General features: G+C 34.9%; 3 protein-coding genes across 5 annotated transcripts; 2 read left to right on the top strand and 1 right to left on the bottom strand.

The window, feature by feature from the left end:
* Positions 1 to 203: 203 nt before the first annotated feature.
* On the bottom strand, positions 204 to 3,970 carry LOC111368895 (PRA1 family protein H-like). Of its 3 annotated transcripts, XM_022990402.1 has the most exons (4): positions 3,471 to 3,960; positions 2,806 to 2,942; positions 653 to 724; positions 204 to 568 (listed from the first exon to the last, which is right to left on the bottom strand). In XM_022990402.1, the coding sequence occupies exons 1-4, from the start codon at positions 3,914 to 3,916 to the stop codon at positions 483 to 485; spliced, it is 741 nt and encodes a 246-aa protein (XP_022846170.1). In that variant the 5' UTR covers positions 3,917 to 3,960; the 3' UTR covers positions 204 to 482. The 3 variants fall into 3 exon arrangements, with proteins under 3 accessions (XP_022846170.1, XP_022846171.1, XP_022846172.1); XM_022990403.1 differs by lacking the exon at positions 204 to 568 and having other exon boundaries at positions 673 to 794; positions 3,471 to 3,970; XM_022990404.1 differs by lacking the exons at positions 204 to 568; positions 653 to 724 and adding an exon at positions 1,209 to 1,892 and having other exon boundaries at positions 3,471 to 3,969.
* An 88-nt stretch (positions 3,971 to 4,058) lies between these two features.
* Positions 4,059 to 8,566, top strand: LOC111368894 (ribosomal protein L11 methyltransferase). The gene is made up of 7 exons (XM_022990401.1): positions 4,059 to 4,361; positions 4,446 to 4,529; positions 4,622 to 4,762; positions 5,016 to 5,081; positions 5,358 to 5,525; positions 7,543 to 7,872; positions 8,327 to 8,566. Exons 1-7 carry the CDS (start codon positions 4,059 to 4,061, stop codon positions 8,432 to 8,434), a joined length of 1,200 nt encoding a protein of 399 aa, XP_022846169.1. The 3' UTR covers positions 8,435 to 8,566.
* Positions 8,567 to 11,541: 2,975 nt separating this feature from the next.
* Positions 11,542 to 14,754, top strand: LOC111368893 (probable aminotransferase TAT2). The gene is made up of 7 exons (XM_022990400.1): positions 11,542 to 11,975; positions 12,726 to 13,065; positions 13,153 to 13,371; positions 13,512 to 13,571; positions 13,704 to 13,859; positions 13,938 to 14,031; positions 14,407 to 14,754. Exons 1-7 carry the CDS (start codon positions 11,722 to 11,724, stop codon positions 14,532 to 14,534), a joined length of 1,251 nt encoding a protein of 416 aa, XP_022846168.1. The 5' UTR covers positions 11,542 to 11,721; the 3' UTR covers positions 14,535 to 14,754.
* The last annotated feature ends 11 nt before the right edge of the window (positions 14,755 to 14,765 follow it).

The following is a 14,765-nucleotide window of genomic DNA, read 5'->3' as shown; positions in this document are numbered from 1 at the left end:
TCAACAAATATGAACTATTCATTTCAATCATTATTTTAATGTGTGTGTGTGTGTGTGTAATTACATTTCCAAGAATATTAATTTCATTTTCTTAATTTGTGTGAAAATGGAAACAAGTCTATCTTGGTCTTATGGAGAGGGTAGAATATAAATATCAAGATGTAGGATAAAACCAATCAGACTCAGGCCAGTATAGCCGGATTTATACCTCTAATTATTGGCAATATATTATACAATATAATATAATTATAAAATTCTCTCCTCATGCATAAAAGCAGAAAAAATGCTGTATAATTCATGAAAATAAGTGAATTTAAATCAAAAGTGATTGACTACAGTTTTACCACAGAAAACTAAACTAGAGATTAAGCTGTACCGCAACTACTCACTTGAAAGGCTGGCAACAAGATTGGATATAGTGATAGCGGTTCATCTCAGCAGCACATTGCAAAGAATAGTGTTCGATTAAAAATGCATGATCTTCATCTCTGGTCGATCCTTCTATTTCCGTCTCTTTGAGATTGCTTTGCAGGGGTCAATTTCCTAAACGAGGCATGTAAAATAAAGACTGCAAAAATATTTACAAATATCTCAGTAACACCGAATGCCTGTGAAATAGAAAAGGCGCCAGCAGAAGGTAATGAATGCAAACCTGCGTAACTGACACCAACAGCACATAAGAGGGCCAATTGGACATTGGAAAAGAACAGAATAACTGCAGTTGCTGTGAGGACGAGGAGGCTTGATTAGCATTTTGTAGACGGGATAATACTATGCACAAAACTCTTGTGTTGCTGTGAAGATCATATATTGACATAAACAATACTACAAAAGGTTCCTTCAATTGGAACAAGAGAATCAAAGATACAGAAGGATTCAGTTCTCAAACAAATTCTCCGTAGAAGTGCAAGGAAGTCAATTCTGTACACTTAGACACAGTTTAGGTTTTTCTGAAGATGATACAGAAAACTGAAAACAGCGTTAAACGAGAAGTTGAAAATGACATCAAATTTGTATATAGCCCATAAGGGCAGAAGATAATTCACCAATAAGAGCAACACGCTTTAGAACACTTGAAAATTTTAATTTGCAGATTAAGGCTTTGCTTGTCTTCCTTTCTTTCACATTTTACCACATTATTTTTTCTATAGTACTCATTTTTAACCACAGATTCTTCATTAAAATAATATTACACATAAATCAAAAATTTTTCTTTCTTTTTTAACCACACATTTCAATATCAATCACTATTTCATAATACATTACACACAAATAACAAAGCACAAACCAGCACTAAGTTCTCAGAACATCAGTCATGATGACCAAAAAGGCCATTTTATTATAAACTTCTCAATCATGCATGTGCTCCTTTCCAACAACAACCTGTACTACAAAAATTAGGAACCCAAAGTCCCATTGACTTCCCAAGTTGTGGAATTCTTTTGGAATTATAGTAAGACCCATGCATCCTACCTTTTCAAAAAGAAGATGAAGTAGAAGATGACACTTCAAAGATGGTGATGTACATTATATTCTAGAAAGTTAAAAACTCAGCTAGTTATTGGTATCACCAGCCACCAGTAGCAAAGAAATTTCCACTTGACATAAGCTGTGCCTTTCACCATTAAACTTGAAGACAGGTGGTGTCATAATTCTATGATAGACATATAATCTCATATCTTGGGAAAGGTATCAGTCATTGTTTCGCTTGTATTATATCATATTTATGTTCAACTTCAGGTAATATGGACTTTTCAGTGGAAACAAGCTTTTGTGTCATTTTATAACTCAAATGGGCAACTTACATGCTCCATATCCATGCAGAAACTTGAAATAAGCATATCCGCATGTGGTCCAATCTTCTCATGGGAAGATAATATGTTTAACTCACTCTGGACAATTTGATATGTAAACCAATAAATAGAAATCAGCACTTGACATGTTTTGTAATATGGAATAAACCAACACAACTCTACCCCACCCCCACCAAAAATAGAAGAGAAACTGATGGTACTTGTTAGTTCAATCATCAGATTGATAAATAGAAGAGTGGTCAGTTTTCTAGCAAGACTACCTGATAAAACCACCCCCACTTACCCCTCCTCTTCCCTTAGAAAAACAGTAAGAGAAGAAAAAATGGTGGTAGTTCAATACGATTGAACTGAAAAAGAGTGGCCATTCTTCTAGCAGAGCGAATTACAATATATTTTTTCCTAGTTCTGAATTGAGCAGTTTTCTTGCTCAAGTAAAATGAAAGTCAAATTTCCATTTAATTGACGAAACTTAAGTTTAAAATAACAGAAGTTCAAGAATGTGTATTTACAAATTCATATTCATGGAAGGACTATAACACAGTCAACAATGTATCAACTTTTACTAAAAAGCCACTGTCACAAAATTAAGTTTACTGATATTATTTAATCAGCATATGGTCCTCATCAATAGTAAAGCTATACTGATTCATAGTAGACTAAAACTGGCAACACTGGAACATCTAAGCTCTAGCCATTGTCCCAAAGGGAATACTTTCGAGCCATCAAAGTCACTGCCATGTAATTAGGTTATTTTGTATGATTTATAAATTTATTCCCTTCATCTACATACCTAAAAACTAAATGGCTTAATCATGCATCTGTTGGGAACAAAGATATACAAGTTCTATTCATTGTGTCTAAGAACAGATTTCATTCATCTGCTTCTTGCAGGTTTGTATCCAACGATGCAGAACTTAGATTACTTCCAGCCAACAAATGCAGCAAACAAGGAAACTCGAATTCAATTTGAAGAAAAATGAACTCAACTCACCACACTGCGCAATATGAAGCAAGGTTTGTCTGAGATAAGGGCGCCTATATAATTCCCACCGATCAGCACAAAACTTAAATATGTCCCACAGTGCCAAACATGATATCAACCCAATGAGAGCTAGCGGCAATTGATATCTGCCATTGTATTTACAGATTTATACAGTAACTATAACATGAAAACATTACAGATCAAAGAATGAGAACGATCCAGAAGACACTGGAATAGACATATGATGAAAAAATCGTTTTATTCAACCTTAATATACCAGTAACCTTTACTTATCAATAATTAACTGACAACATGAAAAATATAAACAATTAAGAGAACATCCATATTCTTCTAAGCGAACCTTTTATACCATAAACCTTTATGTACAAATAACTGAATAAAACTCAGTAAAAGTTAAATCTTTGCCAGATATGATGAAAAAAATGCCAGCTTTAAAATCAATAAAACTTCAAAATACATGTAGCGAGATAGAGCGAGAGAATAAATGCATATTTTACTCCAGAACAAAGAAAGAGTAAAATAACAGTTTCTTCGCCAAAATTTTCAAAGTCGAGCTCAAACCCCCAAAAATAACTAAAATCAATAAAACACTCTTCCGACAAATTTGTAACCACAAAAACATATATGCATAGAGAGAGATAGAGAGTAACTACAGAGAGCAAGCCAAGAACACGATGAAGAGTAAGGCGTAATTGCGGGCAAAGCGCTTGACATTCTCTTGGACACGGAGGCGGGCCTGGGAAGGAGAAGCTGGAAAGGAGTAAGAATTAGAGGAGCCGAAGAACGCGAGGGTCCAAGACGGCGTGTCGCCGGAGAAGTCATCGGCGACGAGCTTGGAGAAGGGGTTGAAAGTGAGGAGCGAGAAAAGGGTCCAAAAGCGGGAGAAAAGTGATAAGAGGAAGCCGCTACAGTTAATAGAAGAGAAAGTGGAGCCGGCGGCGGAATTATGGGGCTTGGTGGTGGTGGCGGTGGCGGCAGATATGCGGTGGAGGTCGGAGGTCCGCTCGTCGAGGATTTCTAGGTAGCCGGAGTCTCGGAGCCAGGACTCGAAAGCGGGTTCAGGAACGCTTAGAGCTAATGGGTTCGCCGTGAATACCATTATCTTTCTCTTTTGTCTGTTCTTCGAATTGGCTTCCTTTATCCCATATTTTAATAAAAAAAAATAAAGTGTTTTTTATTTTTTATTTTTTTCCCTCTGATCCAAATTATCAAAAAAACTAAAAATCAAAGGAGTTTACCAAATGTCAGTCGTACTCACTTCTTTTCGCGGTCATTTCTTCAAACACCTGGTGTCTCGCTCTACCGCCACTCTCTTTTCCGTCCGCCGCCGTATCCACCGTCGCACTTCACCCAAACGCTTCCCGTTCTCTGCCTTAACTCCCACCCAAGTAGCTCTCCACCAGCCACCATGGAGTCGCTCTTTTGCTACCGTCGATTATTCAACCATACCCTCAACTTCTAATTCGGAAAGTACCGAGACTAGTGAGAGTTCGTTCGCTTGTCCTTACCTCTCCGTTAGAATAACTTGCATGAAATATGTTTGTGTAAGCTACCCTAATTCTCCTCCCCTCCCAATTGTTATCACTAATAAAATTATCCAATTACAAGACTAATTTTGTCGTTACTAGGATATGCTTTCGGAGGCCCTTTTGTGTTTTGGAGCTAGTTCTGTCACCATTGATGAACAAGAATCATACGGGGACAACGACGAGGTAGCGAATGACATTTTTAGTTATTGCTTGTCCTTATCACTATGGTAATTTCTGCTTTATTGTTGGATAACCTAAATTGCAACTATATGCAGATGAAGATCAGTTCTATATTTACTATAAGTGAGGATGTAAAGGAATGCATTTCACAAGCCGCAGATTCAATTGGCCTGAGAGAGATGCCCAATTATGAAGTGGAGATGCATGATCATACTGATTGGATTAAACAAACTCAGGTTACTTCCGATTTATCCCATTGTTTTCTTTTTCCTTCCCTACTTTAAGCTTATAAACTCTCTTTACTACTTAATTTTTTGAATCTTATAAGTTTGCTGATCATGACATTTCATTCTGTGCAAAGCAATATAAATCCATAAGCTAGAATTTACTTAATCGATGATGAATTTCCAAGCTTTTTTCTATTTTGCAAACTTGCTATTAAATCTTGAGGTCTACTCATTAACTTTTGTAAAAATTATCTCTATGTAGGAATCTTTTCATCCCGTGAAAGTTACAGAGGGACTTTGGATTGTGCCTGAATGGAGAAAACCCCCTGTATGCTTCTACTTGTTTTCTGTTTACATTTTTTTTATCGTTGTTGCTGATTTCAATACTTTGCAACTGTTCCTTAGCTTTCTTCTGCATTCAATGTGTGCACGCTCTTGATTTTCCACCTTTCTTTGTTTTATGTCAACCCAACTGTTCTTTTTACTAAAGATGACACATTTTAATCTTGCATGAATCCTACTTTTAATTTACAGTGATGAAGTTTGACCACTGGAAACATTAATTTTATTTACATACATCAATTTTGTGTGCTTGAACTTACAGGATGTACAAGCAATAAATATAGTTCTGGACCCTGGTTTGGCATTTGGAACTGGGGAACATCCTTCTACAAAATTGTGCCTATTGCTGCTACAAAGTTTGATAAAAGGAGGAGAATATTTCCTGGACTACGGCACAGGATCTGGTATTCTTGCAATTGCAGCACTTAAGGTATTTCGCTCTTTACTTAGCATCTGTTCTAAAACTTTTGACTTTTGTTGATGCGGAGAGCCTTTAACTTGAAATTTTTATCAACTTATGAAGCTAATCTGGCTAGTGATACAACATGCTTGTTATTTTTTATTGGATAATTGAGGGACATCCTTTAAAGTATGGTAATGATGACCCAAGACAACTTTTTGAGGTAATTTTGAGGTGGAAGATAAGTTAAGTGTGGATTTTTGAAATCTTTCTTTAAACTAATTAAAATACTGAGCTTACACGATTAAGAGTTATATTTCTCTCTGATTCTAGAACGGGAACTTTTCTAGGCTTGGTATTTTATATCTTGGATCTGCTTTGTTACAGAAAGACGATGTAGAACAATGAAACTTGGTAAGTAAGCACTGCACCTAAAATGCTGATGGTGCTTATAAACTGAGAACTAAAAAAATCCACTTTTTTTTCTGAAGAAAATTATCAATATAGAATGTTACAAAATTTATAGTTCTCAAAGCAAATTGCCCATTGAGGTTGAGTTTTCTTCATAAACATGAACAAGGTATAAGGATAAGGTCGGACAAGCCAAGCCATGTTTACATCTGAATATCGTCTGAGTCAAGAGAACCATTTTTCCTTAGATAAAAGAGTAAATCAATTCAATTCCAAATTACTCAGCGTCTTACAAGTTAAGATAGGTCAATAACATCTTTGTTCTGATGCCAACTTATTTATATATTTCCGGATTACAGGTTAAAAGAACCATTTTTCCTTAGATAAAAGAGTAAACCAATTCAATTCCAAATTACTCAGCGTCTTACAAGTTAAGATGGGTCAATAGCAGCTTTGTTTTGATGCCAATTTATTTATGTAAATATAGTATATTTCCGGATTATTGCATATGGCCACTTCAAATTGATATTCTCACTAAGATGCAGGGATACTTGTAAACTTAATGCGTACCTGTATGTCATACGTATGCAAGCTTGGTTACGCTTGGACACTCTCCGATACGTACTAGATACGTGTTTTCTAATATTTTTATTTTTAAAAATTTCAATATGTATTGGACACCTTAGGACACATGAAGAAAAAAGAGTTTTATAGGTTTTAAACTCTTTTGAAACTTATTATATTATTTTTGACAATAGATGAAAATTGTTTTACTTAATAGACACTAATTATTAATTAACAAGGATGACCTACTATTTTTGTGCACTCTATAAGAATGAATAAAATAACTCCACGATGAGCTCAAGAAGTGATTTTTATTCATAGCAGTCTGCATGTTTTATCAAGAAAATTAAGTATTTATTCAAAAGGAGAATCCAAGATATAGGACATTGTTGGGGAATCACTTAATACCATTGAAGGTGTAAGGTTGCTTGAGGTGAGCCATAGTTGGAGAGTGGAGTTTTTAATGCTAATAAAGAAACTGATGGCGGTGTTATTGAAGAAAATGAAGTTGGGATAATTAAGGATTAAAATTAAAATACTTTAATATTTTATTTTATTTTTATTGCAATGCTTCTGTTTATATTATATACGTGTGTGTGTAATGAAAATTTCACATTGCATATCATCTGAATGGTACAACTCTTCAGGTGGACTAGTAGAATGAGTGTATTGCCAAATTTGTCATATAATTGTTCAATTCATTTGAGTTCTTGATAGAGCCAGGCTTTCTTTTGTTCAGAAAGTTCCTAATTGAATCCGTTATGTACTGCTCAGTGCTCACTTCCCACTTAGCCCTTGTTTGGGCTCCATTTTTTCATAACTGCATTTTCTCAAAACTCATTTCCAACCACATTCTCCCATAATATAATGTTACACATAAATCCAAACTTTTCCGAAAAATCAATATTCCAAAATATCTTTTCCACCCAAATCTCATTTTAATCCGAACACAAACAGGGGTTAATATGTATACAATGCTTAGTTCCATAGGTGGCTTTGTTGTTAGCTAGTATTTTTCAAATGATATGACTATTGAGCTGATTTATTAATCATCATTTTATGGAGAGTGCAGTTCGGTGCAGATCGTTCAGTTGGATTTGACATAGATCCCCTAGCAATTACATCTGCTCGACAAAATGCTGATCTGAACAACATAGGACCTGACAAGTTTCTTTTAAGTCTAATGCCAAGCAAGAATGATCATGCCTTGGATAGTGGATTTTCACGCGAAGACATGAGAACACAAGACTTATACAATGCAAGGATCATTGCTGAGATGAACAAGTATGATGTGGTTATTGCAAATATACTATTGTATCCTCTACTAGATTTGGCCGAAGCAATTGTCTCTTATGCAAAACCAGGTGCTTTGGTTGGCATCTCTGGTATCATATCCGAGCAGGTACAATAATACTTTTGGTAAATATTGCATTTGTCATCTAGTTAGCAATGGTCAAGAAAAATTAGGCATAACACAATAAAGATACGAGATTATAAAAGATCACGATGTCTTTAAACTTAGAGGTTGTTTGACCAAGCTTTTGATAGAAGTCTTTAACAGATGTCGATGAAAGTAGTTGAAATATGTGGTTAAAATTGAAGATTGATCAATTGAAAAGTTGATAAAATTTTAATAAAGTTTATCAAACAAGCACTTAGATAATTAAATATAGAATGATAAAACAATAATTATGAGAAAACGATAGATTAATAAAAATTGGACTTCATTTTTATAATTAAAAAATATTCTCTTCATTCAAGGACTATCTTGCAGTAGATAACGGGTTTCTAGTAAAACAGAACTAAGTGCTTAGAGTCTTGGACCGGATTTGATATTACATTAATTTCTTATGTAGGTTCCTTGTGTCGTTGAACATTATTCTCAATTTTTGGAGGACATCACGGTGTCAAAGATGGATGATTGGGCTTGCATAAGAGGTACTAAGGAGAGAAATCAAGCATAAGTTATAGATATTGTTGTAAAATTTTGTTTCGCAAGTGTACAACCCGTAACAAGTAATAGTGGACCTAATAGTCCGGATTGTCGATCCCACAATGACTATTTTTTAGCACTTAATTCAATTTTTCTTTAAATACTATTTGACTAAAATAAATTAAAGGTTGTAAAATCTAGGTTTTAATTTAAATTCTAGAAAATAAATAAATGTTCTCACGATTGGTTGGAGAATCAAATAATGAATGGATGTTATGGTAGAATAATTTCACCAATTGATCACCTTTACATCTCAAATTAAAACTCAATTTTAATATAGTGCTCGGTCGAATTCTCTTATTGTATTCAATTTACCCCTCTTGAGTTCTCATTGAGCCTATTCAACTAATTAAATTTCATATCTCTATGCAAATTCAATTTAGTTAAACGAGTTCTATATCTTAGGAATTTAATTATGACCACAATAAATGGTATAGGTATCTTTACTCGTTATACCAATGTACTGAATTTTACTACATGGTCTAAATCCTAAATTCATATCTCTATTTGTAAAGAATTCACAAAAATCATCAAATTATTGATCAAATAATTTAATGCATTCAACTCATAGCAAAATCAACACATGGAATAATTAAAAACTGAAAGTCTTAATAAGAGAATGTAAAAGATCCCAATTGGTTACATTATTTCCCCTAACAATGAATTTAGCTACTCATAATACAAGAAGAAAAGTGGGAATTTGTCTTAGAATACATCATCGAGTTTGTAATAAAGATGTAGAAGAAAAAGTAGAATTTTTGCACCAAGATCTCCTTCTTCTTCCAATGAATGCTTCTAATCTTCAATTGCTTGGTGTTAATCTTCTTGAATTTCTCTTTTGAATCTCCCTTCTTGTTGTCTTCTCTCCAATATGTCAAGAACTCTTCAAAGGTATGAGAACGATGTATTTATAGGTGTCCCTCCGTTTTATGTAGAAGTAGGGTTTTTATGGATTTAAAAACGGCCCAAAAAAACACGCCCTAGATATTCAATCGTAGCGCCTGGGCGCTACGGTAGTGGCTCCTAGGCGCTGCCTCTCGAGTCCAAATTTCATCTTTTTTTCAGTTTCGTAGCGCTAAGCGCCGCCTTTTTGCCCCAATTCCGTGTTTTTGGTATTTTCGTCCACTTTAATACCTCTTTTCACATCGCTTCTCTTAATCTTCAAAACAACACTAACAAACACATCAAAAACGTTTTATACTCACAAGATCTAGCATTTAATCAAGCTAAAATTGTGCAAAAATCATGAGTGAAACAAACTCATCATATATAAATTTTATGTCCGTGAAAGTCAGGGTGATCACTGTTTCTTCAACTACAAATTTTGATGCAAATGTCTTTTAGATGTAATAAAAGTTCAATTTCATGGAGTTGTGAATGTACAATGTAGCAGAAACTTGAAAAACCAAGACCACTCTATATTCATGCTTTGTGAACACAATATAGGCCTTTTCCTTTTCATTCTCAAGTTCTATTAGTCGTGGATGCAAATAAATAGTTTATACACAGAAGATATAATTTGTTATCTAAAATAAAGTTACATTTTATATTCTGTAAAAGACATGTTGCTGTCTATTTCACAATCATGTGCATGATTTGTCTTGTTCGCGAATGTGGTGACTTCTTTGTTACTTTGTTGTTGTTTAGTTCTTGATTTTGTCACTATATTTCTGTTCCGTGTGGAAGAAAAAACCTCTAAAGAAAAGCGGATTTCCGTGTCAAGAAACCCTGCCTGGATAAGGATGTTTACATATTACAAGGTCATTGCATCCAATATTATATATATTCCAAAAGAACAGGATATGGATCTATTTCGTGCAAAGAGGCGTCTGGATCTTGGCTACTTCGATCTAATCCCGAATTCGTGTAGTATGCTGACTCATTCGTAGGAATCCCAAAGATACGTATGTTTATATTATGATAAAATTACGGCATGATTTGAAATTGATAAGTGGGTAGTTTTTTCAATTAATGTGCCACGAAAAGAGTTTCGTTATGTGCAAAGATAGCAGTATTTTAATCACTAATCAAAACTCTGTTCTTCCAAGATTGAGAAGATGAAGTTACTATTTTTTATAGTATCACAATTGAATCGTGCTACACTTAGTGACAACTTTTAAAAATTTAAATTATTTGTTACAGTATCATTCTTCATTACACATTCACATAATAAAATATTTGATACACAAATCAATAAAATTTTCCTTACTTTTTAATCACACATTTTCCAAATAATACTATTCAAAACTCTTTAATTCTTACCAGTATTGGGTGACAAACAGGGCTTTAGAGGGATTACTTTGCAGAATTTTTACAAATGCAGAGTTAGTTTTTCATTGGTAGTCAGCGAAAAAAGGAAAAAAAAAAATTGCACTGTTAAAATTCTGTGAAAACAACCCTTGTACATACATCCTTTTTCCATCGAATCATGCTTGGGTCAGAAAGGCCAAGTGGCACGCCCTCTAGGTGGGATAAGTGGGACATGTACTCGTAGTACATGTCCTTAATTATGATATACGACAGATAAAGAACAAATTTAAAAATAGGATACGCACCCGTCAATATATGATTAAATTGTTTGAAAAATATAAATAATAAGTACTCAATCATCTGCTATTAAGTCAATTTATTTTTTCCTAATCTTTGAGTTTGGACAAACATCGTTACTCTATTATCCTTCTCCATCAATTGGCAACACGTGTATAATAAAAAATTAAAAATTAAAAAAAACACCTGTAAAAATTTTGTGAAAACAAAGCATAGCTTTTTCCATAACATTTATTCCGTGTATTTCGCAGAGTTTTCTGCTAACGTTTTTTCTTTGGAAAATGCAATGTGGCCAAGCTCGGGGATCGACTCGGGGACAGGGTGCCGAGGTGGCAGCACCTCGGCTATTGGATCTGCAAAAAAAAGAGAAAATTGAAGTTGAAATCGAGGGCTGAGGTGATGCCACCTCAACCCCCTGTCCCCGAGTCGGTCCCCGAGGTGGGCACTGTAGCACGGTTGTTTTTCTTTTCCTCTCATGATCACTGGTCCTTCGCTAACCTTATATAAGACAACTTCGAATATAACGAAAACAACATGCGACTCTTGCCCGGTTATGCCGCATGAGCGTGTAGTACCCTCAACCACACATATAAGTTCCATTCTCAACACGCAAAACAAATCAATGCACAAAACGTCCACCCACCCTAAAACATACACACACAGAATTTCAAGAAAATCTGTTGATTCCTAAAAAAAATAGCCACCTAAAAAATGGAGGATGGGAAGAAGCAGAATTTAGATATTGAAACTCCAAATAATATTACTATTAAAGGGATCATTGGGTTGTTGATGGGTAATACTGATTGCAATGATAATCGAAAAGTGATTTCTTTGGGAATTGGGGACCCAACTGCTTATTCGTGCTTCCATACAACTGATGTTGCTCAAGAAGCTGTTGTGGAGGCTCTGCGTTCTGCTAAGTTTAATGGTTACTCTCCCACTGCTGGACTCGCTCCAACCAGAAAGTAATGATTTTTTTTATTTTATTTTTTTTAAATTCATTTCATGCATGCAAGTGTTTAGCCATTTATAGTTGAAATTAACATGGGTTTGGATTGATACACAGTTTCGGTCAGTAATTTCAGATGCAGTAATCAAGATTTGTGTATAATTACTTTTGAGCTATGACCTTGTAAATTAATTGTCTTGGCAAAGGGACTCCTGCATGTGTTTCGTATTTTATTATTATTATTATTTTTTTTAGGCTTTAGTTTCTTGACTTTTCATTTTGAAATGAAAGAAATTAATTTACTGGGCAAGGAATTTTTGTGCTAAACTGCTTTTTTATCTCATTCTTGCAGTCCAACTTCGAGTTATATTTCCCCTTGTGAAGCTCTGCATTTTCAATTTTCTAAGTTTACCACAATTGGGTTTATCTAATCTTTCAATCACAAACAATTTATGCATTCACCATCTTAATGTTTAATGGTGCATTTTAACCTTAATTTCTTTGGGAAATTGTATAGTCGCTCCTCGGACAAGTGAACACTGAAGGTGCTGATCTTTAGATCTTTTGGTTATCGTTGTCTATGTGAAGTGCAAGTAAAAAGTGTGCTTTGTGTAACGGTTATGTTAAGAGTAATTGGAACCACACTGTTCATACAGTCTGTTCAGTAGTTTATCTTAACCATAAATTTGTTGTCTTCGCATCCAAGTTTCATATTTAGATTCTCTCCTTCTAGTATTCATTCTATTATGCTGTGTTTACCAAACAGGGCAATTGCAGAATATTTGTCCCGTGATCTTCCTTACAAGTTATCATCAGATGATGTTTATCTCACTGCTGGTTGTACACAGGCTATTGAAATAACACTGTCGATTTTGGCTCGGCCTGGTACAAATATATTGCTTCCAAGACCGGGTTTTCCAATTTATGGACTTTGTGCCACATTTAGACATCTTGAGATTCGGTATTATGATCTTGTTCCCGATAAGGGATGGGAGGTTGATCTCGAAGCTGTTGAAGCCCTGGCTGATCAGAGTACTGTTGCAATGGTAATTATAAATCCAGGGAATCCATGTGGAAATGTCTACACATATCAACATTTAAATAAGGTTGGTGTGGATCTTGAGCTTCTTTTTCTGTGTATAAATGCTTAGTAATATTATGTTATTCTAAAAATCTTTGTGCGCTGAAATTAGATTGCTGAAACTGCGAAGAAGCTTGGTGTAGTAATAATTGCTGATGAAGTTTATGGCCACCTTGCTTTTGGGGCTAATGCTTTTGTTCCCATGGGGGTTTTTGGATCCATTGCACCCGTGATTACTCTTGGGTCTTTGTCAAAGAGATGGTTAGTGCCTGGTTGGCGCCTTGGCTGGTTGGTTATGAATGATCCCGATGGGAGCTTGAAATCCCCAAAGGTTTGTTACAATTGACAAGATTTTAACTTATTTTCTACCTGTCAAATAGACCATGAATGTTCTCAGCTTCTACTTCAATATAAATATGGATAAATGGACACTGACCATCTCTTTTTTGGCCTCTGCCTTTTCTCTTTCAGTTTGTTGAGCGTCTTAAGAAGTACACCGACATTTGCGGAGGTCCTGCAACCTTTATACAGGTTTGCACTTTAACATTCATATGCTCATGCAGTTGTTCTATATTTATTACGAACTGAACTATGCGAATAATTCATGGCCGAGTCACGAGTGTTTTATTTATTTATTTATTTATTTTTTCATTCGTGTGCCAGGCAGCAGTTCCAACTATTATTGAGCAAACACACGAGGTGTTCTTCAGAAAAACCATCAACATGCTTAAGCAAACATCAGATATATGCTTTGAAAAGATTAAGGAGATTCATTGTATATGTTGCCCTTATAAACCAGAAGGGTCAATGGCTGTCATGGTAAGTAATACATGCAGTATGTAGATTCTCATAGAGAAGCAATGTCTTATTGTAAATCGATTTCTTTAAAAAATTTAGGTGAAGCTGAATCTGTCCCTGCTGAAAGATATTACAAGTGACATTGATTTCTGTTTCAAGCTGGCCAAAGAGGAATCGGTCATAATTCTTCCAGGTATGTTCAGTGTGCAGTACTAGATAGGACATGATGTTACATTATAAAAGATTTTAGCTTCTCGTCTTTCTTACCTTGCTGAACATGTCATCAATGTATTAAGCTCTTGGGGAGTAGGCGGTCTTAACTAAGAGCCAGGTGCAAGAGGCATTTCATTTAGTGATGCAAAATTTTCATATTTTTCTTTTCCTGTATGACCGATCTCCAGAGAAAAATTCTTCAAAGTAATGGCCCTTCAATTTATGTTGTCGAATAAATGGAGAAAACAAATTTTCTCATAATATATGCTCTTGTAACTTGTAATAAAAACGAAGAAAGATACAAAATTGAAAGATCTGGAATGCTTTATCTTGGTGAAATATTTGAGTATTGCAGGACTTGCTGTCGGCCTAAAAAACTGGCTCCGAATCACTTTCGCTGTTGAGCCATCATCACTTGAAGAAGGGCTGGAACGGGTGAAGTCCTTTTGTCAACGGCATTCCGACCTACAAAACAGATGTTGATGATTCGAGTCGATCCTTGAATACTTTGTTTTGTTGTATAGGGAAAATAGCTGGTTCCATTGTATACATTGCATTATACTGATCCAGATGAAAATCAAAAGATTACTTACAAATATCACAGCCATGTTCCAAATTTTTCCCTCAGTAAGTATTGAAACTATAGTTAATGTACTGTGTATTCAATTTGATAAAATTAATCTGCAAAAGATATACTTTGTCCCGAGTCCTCTT

Source organism: Olea europaea, chromosome 19 (assembly GCF_002742605.1).
Source record: "Olea europaea var. sylvestris chromosome 19, O_europaea_v1, whole genome shotgun sequence".
NCBI lineage: Eukaryota > Viridiplantae > Streptophyta > Magnoliopsida > Lamiales > Oleaceae > Olea > Olea europaea.
The sequence above is the reverse complement of the archived record's forward strand: the minus strand, read 5'-3'. Positions and strand labels throughout refer to the sequence as shown.

Excerpts from the sequence above, each read along its gene's own strand:
- LOC111368895 (XM_022990402.1), bottom strand. The coding sequence starts at position 3,916 with ATGGTATTCACGGCGAACCCATTAGCTCTAAGCGTTCCTGAACCCGCT. Across the intron at positions 2,943-3,470 it reads GTGTTCTTGGCTTGCTCTCT|ATATCAATTGCCGCTAGCTC; the intron begins GTAGTTACTCTC and ends ATACAATGGCAG. Across the intron at positions 725-2,805 it reads GCTTCATATTGCGCAGTGTG|CAACTGCAGTTATTCTGTTC; the intron begins GTGAGTTGAGTT and ends TCGTCCTCACAG.
- LOC111368894 (XM_022990401.1), top strand. The coding sequence starts at position 4,059 with ATGTCAGTCGTACTCACTTCTTTTCGCGGTCATTTCTTCAAACACCTG. Across the intron at positions 4,763-5,015 it reads ATTGGATTAAACAAACTCAG|GAATCTTTTCATCCCGTGAA; the intron begins GTTACTTCCGAT and ends ATCTCTATGTAG. Across the intron at positions 7,873-8,326 it reads CTGGTATCATATCCGAGCAG|GTTCCTTGTGTCGTTGAACA; the intron begins GTACAATAATAC and ends TTTCTTATGTAG.
- LOC111368893 (XM_022990400.1), top strand. The coding sequence starts at position 11,722 with ATGGAGGATGGGAAGAAGCAGAATTTAGATATTGAAACTCCAAATAAT. Across the intron at positions 11,976-12,725 it reads GGACTCGCTCCAACCAGAAA|GGCAATTGCAGAATATTTGT; the intron begins GTAATGATTTTT and ends TTTACCAAACAG. Across the intron at positions 13,066-13,152 it reads CATATCAACATTTAAATAAG|ATTGCTGAAACTGCGAAGAA; the intron begins GTTGGTGTGGAT and ends CGCTGAAATTAG.